Source organism: Cyclopterus lumpus, chromosome 10 (genome assembly GCF_009769545.1).
Source record: "Cyclopterus lumpus isolate fCycLum1 chromosome 10, fCycLum1.pri, whole genome shotgun sequence".
Classification (NCBI taxonomy): domain Eukaryota; kingdom Metazoa; phylum Chordata; class Actinopteri; order Perciformes; family Cyclopteridae; genus Cyclopterus; species Cyclopterus lumpus.
The window spans coordinates 25,549,932-25,555,772 of NC_046975.1; the positions used below are offsets into that span (position 1 = coordinate 25,549,932).

A 5,841-nucleotide genomic window follows, 5' to 3' on the forward strand; every position below is an offset into this window, starting at 1 on the left:
CGAGTACTCCTTCTTTTTACTGTAGTACTAACGAGTACTCCTTCTATCTACTGTAGTACTAACGAGTACTCCTTTTTACTGTAGTACTAACGAGTATTCATTCTTTCTACTGTAGTACTAACGAGTACTCCTTCTTTTTACTGTAGTACTAACGAGTACTCCTTCTTTTTACTGTAGTACTAACGAGTACTCCTTTTTACTGTAGTACTAACGAGTACTCCTTCTTTCTACTGTAGTACTAACGAGTACTCCTTTCTACTGTAGTACTAACGCCCTCAAGAATCAATTACACTAAAACACATTCATGGATCTGGAATGAGAGATGTTAATGAAACTGATTAATTGATTAATTGATTAACTGATTAATTGTTTGGTCCATAAAACGTCCGAAAAGGAAACGTCAGTGGATCAGATTAATAATTAACTCAGAACTGTTTGATTGATCGTCAACATTGTTGACCATCGATGGATTAATGCCGGCCCGACCTTTGACCTCCAGGTTTAAAGTTCATGAAACCAGATCCATAATCAATAGATGATGATCAGCTGGGCGGACTTCATCGTCCAGAAAGGAAACCAAATCAAGGATGAACAATCTCCTCCCCACTGGTGTGCGCTGCATCTGAAAACAAGCACTCCCTTCATGAAGCTGCCGAGCCTCCAAACCTTTAGAAGAGACAGAAACATGAACACCACCCCTCCCACCGGGCGTGATTCATCAAAAACCAAGCGCCCCTTTCCCCCCCCCTCTCTCTCTCTCCCCCCCCCCTCTCTTTCCCCCCTCTCTCTCCCCCTCTCTCCCTCTCTCTCTTTTTCCCCCCTCTCTCCCCCCCCTCTCTCTTTCCCCCCTCTCTCTTTTCCCCCCCCCCTTTCCCCCCCTCTCCCCCCTCTCTCTTTCCCCCCCCTCTCTCTCTCTCCCTCTCCCCCCCTCTCTCTTTCCCCCCTCTCTCTTTCCCCCCCCTCTCTCTCTCCCCCTCTCTTTCCCCCCTCTCTCTCTCTCTCCCCCCCTCTCTCCCCCTCTCTCTCTCAAACACACACCTCAGACTGGAGCTCCAGACATCATCTGTCCCCCCCAGCAGCTGCTCAGCGCTCCCCTGCTGTGTGATGAATCACAAAACAAGCGCTCCTTTTTTTCTTTAAAATTCTGTTCCAGCAGCAGAAAATTATTCAAAACAAACCATCAGCTGCAACTACCTCAAACCCAGCGCTCCCATGGACCTGACAGCTGAGCCTGCAGCGCTCAAAACACACACACACACATCCCCCCCACACACACACACAAACACACCCCACACAGACAGACACACACTCTCACTCTCTCACACTCTCTCTCTGACACACACACACACCTCCACCACACAAACACACCCCAGACAGACAGACACACACTCTCTCTCTCACTCTCTCACACACACTCTCTCTCACTCTCTCTGTCTCTCACACACTCTCTCTCACTCTCTCACTCTCTCTGTCTCTCACACACTCTCTCTCTCTCTGTCTGAGCGTGAGGTCGGAGGTTGGGAGCGGAGAGCGTCATGTTCGGAGTTGACGGTGTTTTTTCCCGTGTGTCTCGTAGTGAGTGTAGATCAGTGTATGTGTCGGTGTTGAGTGGGGTACTGTGTGAGGGGGGGTTTGGTGGGTTGAGGGTGGGTGTTTGCGAGCCGCCGGCGCGCACTAGTGACGTGCTAACGGCGGGCTAGCGGCGGGCTAGCGGAGTGCTAGCGGCGGGCTAGCGATGTGCTAGCGGAGTGCTAGCGATGTGCTAGAGGAGTTAGCACGCCGAGATGGACTTGAGTTGGCTAACACGCAGGCACGGGATTCGGCTTATGCCGGTGTTCCCGTGCTCGGTGGAGGACTGCAGCCTGGCGGTGGGGGAGGTGGTGGGCTACAGCAGCGTGAAGTCCGCTGCCCGGATGAACAAGGCTGTGGTCATATTCCTGGACAGCATCATTAAAGTCAACACGTTGGTGGAGAGCGGGGTCGTGGTGTTCGACATGCACGTCCCCGTCTCTCCCCTGTTCACGGCGGAGGTGAGGGTGACGGTGGCGAACGTACCGCCGTTCGTGAAGGACGAGGTACTGGTGGGGGAGCTGTCGAAGCACGGGAGGGTCACGTCCCAGGTGAGGAAGATGTCCTCTGGGAGCAGCTCTCCACTACTAAAGCACGTGGTGTCGCACAGGAGGCAATGCTTCATGCTGCTTCATGGCAGGAGCGAGGACTTGGACATCACTTTCACGGTGAGAGCTGATAACTCTCTTTTTATCATTTATGCAAAAACTGACAATATGAAGTGTTTTAACTGTGGGAGGGAAGGACATCAGAGCAGGGCCTGTCCTCGGAGGAAGGCTGGTGGACCGGACGACACCAGGGGGGACCCCAAAGACGGAGAGGACACGGAGGGGGGTCGGGAGCAGCAACAGGAGGAGGCAGGTGGGGTGAAGCAGGTGACCACAGAGCGGGGAAGTGGAGGGAAGCAGGTGAACACAGAAGGGGCTGAGATGGGTCAGCAGGAGGAGGAAGAGGAAGAAGGGGCTGAGATGGGTCAGCAACAGGAGGAGGAAGAGGAAGAAGAAGGGGCTGAGGTGGCCCAGGAAATGGAGGGGGAGAGGGCAGGTGTAGTACTGCAGGTGGAAGAAGAGGGGGCAGGGGCGGCCCAGGGGGGAGCACATATACGGGAGGACAGCCAGGGGTGCACTGGAGGACAGGTGGAGGTGGGTAGGGGGCAGGAAAGAGGAGGGAATGAAAAGTGTGGGCAGGTCATGGTAGGAGGAAGTGAGGTGGAAATGGAGGAGGGTGAGGAGAAGCTTCATCCTCTGAAGAGGAAGGCCGGGGGGGACGAGGAAGGCTCGCAAAAAAAAGGGAGCTTTGGGCAAAGGGTATGAGTCTGAGTCCAGTATGGACGAGGACTCTGTGGTAGAGAGTGGGTCCTCTGATGAAAGTGACTCTCTGAGGGAATATAGTCTGGCCAGGCTGAAATGGTTCCTCAAGGACACAAAAAATAGGAAGTGTGAAGTGGAGAAGCACTTCACCGATCTGCCAAAGCTGATTCTATCTATCCGGCTTCACATGAAGAACAAGACAAAGAGAGGGTTTACACCCCAGGAGATTTATAGGCTTCAGAAGATCAGGACAGTGGTGAATAAAGGGCTGAAGGAGGAGGCTGACAGCCAAGCACAGGAGGCCGGAGATCCGGAGGAGCAGCCCAGAGGAGCAGCCCGGAGGAGCAGCCCGGAGGAGCAGCTCAGAGGAGCAGCCCGGAGGAGCAGCCCGTAGGAGCGACCCAGAAGAGCAGCCTGGAGGAGCAGCACGGAGGAGGAGCCCGGAGCAGCAGCCCGGAGGAGCAGCCCGGAGGAGCAGCCCGGAGGAGCGACCCGGAGGAGCGACCCAGAGGAGCAGCCCGGAGGAGCAGCACGGAGGAGCGACCCAGAGGAGCAGCACGGAGGAGCAGCCCAGAGGAGTGACCCTCAGGCGCGACCCTGAGGAGCGACTCAGCCCAGAGGAGGAGAAACCTGGACTGAAACGATGGATTTAAAACGGGGTCTCAGGACCACCAGCGGACAGAAGCGTTGCGTTTGTTGGTTTTGGTTGTTTTTGTTGTTTGATTTGGTTTTGAAGTGAGTGCAATGTTCTGTTTGTTTGTTTGTTTGTTTTTTTATGTAAAATAAAGGTTTTCTAAAAATCAAAAAAAATCTCTCTCTCACTCTCTCTCACACACAAAATAAAAAGAAGCTGAACGCTGAAACAAAACAAAGCAAATCTCCCAACCAGGCCTGTTGCACATCACAAACCAAGCACTCCCCTTCTCCCCTCTGTGCCAGCTGAACACGCTAACTCCCCCCCCCCCCCCCCTCCAAACTTTCTTTAACATCCTCACATCGTTCTACGCCTTTCCAACAGCCCAACCCTCCCTCCAAGCCCCATGAACCAAGCGCTCCCTTCATCACGTCTGGAGCTGCTGTCCATCCAATTATCAGTCAGAAGTTTACTATGCACCACCCCTCTCTCCTCAGTTGGCTCGCAGTGCATCAAAAACCAAGCGCCCCCTGGTTTACCTCGTGAACCATCAGAACTACAGACGCTTTTCTGTGCTAAATCAAACAAACCAAGCGCTCCCTTTACATCCACAAACCAAGCGCTCCTCCGAATACTTAAATCAAACATTAGATAGTTTCCTTTTCTGCAACGTGTTTCATCAAAGCTGCAACGAAATCAAACCAACCCCACCTCTTAGACATCTCCCCCCCCCCTCAACTGGCATGCACTGCCTCACAAACCAAGTGCTCCCTTCATTACCTCAGAACCTGGAGCTTCATGCACATAAAACATGATGCTGCCCAGTGGAGAGGCTACAAAATCAAACCCACCCCTCAATCACCCCCTTCTTGACTTGCCCACCCCCCTCAGCTGTCACGTGGGGCAAACCAAGCACTTCATTACTTGTCTTGTGCGTTTTATCCTGTAGCTCAACAAAGTAAACAAACCCCTCCCCTCTCCACCACTTTCATCTCGACACCAAGCTGGCATGTCACAAATCAAGTGCTCCCTTAATTACCTCACAGACCTGGACCGGGTTCAACTGGACCGGGCTCATCTGGACCGGGTTCACCTGGACAGACCTGGACGGGGTTCACCTAGACCGGGTTCACCTGGACAGACCTGGACGGGGTTCACCTGGACAGGGTTCACCTGGACAGACCTGGCCGGTTTCACCTGGACAGGGTTCACCTAGACCGGGTTCACCTGGACCGGATTCATCTGGACACAGACCTAGACCGGGTTCACCTGGACAGACCTGGACGGGGTTCAACTGGACCGGGCTCATCTGGACCGGGTTCACCTGGACACAGACCTGGACCGGGCTCACCTAGACCGGGTTCACCTGGACCGGTCTCCAGTCCATCTCAGGGCGGAGCTTCACAATATCTTGTGTTTTTTTCTGCAACAAACTCAGCGAACCTTCATGTCTCCTCTCCTGTGAGCAGGGATATGCTGCTCAACAAACCAAGTGCTCCCCTGATGACCTCATAAAGTGGAGCTCCGCTTCACAGGAGCGTTTGTTTTTATTTGATCAAAAGCACAAAGTGGAATCAAACCAACCCCTCCGGTCTAGACCCTCTACTCTCAAATCAAGCGCTCCCTCCACCACCGACCTTCCCCACTCCACCTCCTCCAAACCCCTCTCTCCTTATCATGCAATGCATCACAAAATCAAGCGCTCCCTCCTTCACATTAACGCGGAGCTTTCCCTCCAGCATCACTTGATATGTCTGCCCCCCCCCCCGCCCCCCGCCCCCCGCATGTGGACCCTCTCCTCTCAGCTGACATGTGATGCATCACGAACCGAGCGCTCCCTTCACCTCCAGACCATCTGAACACCATCACGTCTTTATTTTCTGCAACATCCAAAACGCAACGTCTCTCTGCTCCTCTCACACACACGCACGCGCACCGGGACGCACCGGGACCGGGTCTTACCTCTGGAGCTGCTGAAGGCGGTGTACCAGGACAGGGAGACCAGCCCGCACAGCCCGAACAACAAGACCGTCAGGAAGGAGACATTTCGGAGCCTCATCTCCGGAGCCCCGGGAGCATGTCCGCACCGAGAGGGGGGAGGAGAGGGACTGGCGAGGGAGGGAGAGAGGGAGGGAGGGAGGGGGGAGAGGGAGGAGGAGGAGGAGGAGCAGGCAGGTAGAAAGAGAGGCAGAGACGGGGAGGCAAGGAGCGAGGCGGGCGGAGCTGTTGCCGTCTGAGCAGCAGCAGCGACACTGAAGAGAGAGAGAGGGGGGGGGGAAGAGGGGGAGAGAGAGAGAGAGGGGAGAGGGGGGGGAGGGAGAGAGGGGG

At 54.6% G+C, this 5,841-nt stretch overlaps 1 protein-coding gene across 1 annotated transcript in view; it reads right to left on the bottom strand.

Annotated features, from left to right (window-relative positions):
* mgat4b (alpha-1,3-mannosyl-glycoprotein 4-beta-N-acetylglucosaminyltransferase B) overlaps nt 1-5,572 on the bottom strand; it is an 89,404-nt gene extending 83,832 nt beyond the window's left edge. Inside the window, exon 1 of the mRNA XM_034543970.1 lies at nt 5,476-5,572. Coding sequence (XP_034399861.1) covers nt 5,476-5,572 — 97 coding nt within the window. The remainder of the gene's footprint in view (nt 1-5,475) is intronic.
* Nucleotides 5,573-5,841: the final 269 nt, after the last annotated feature.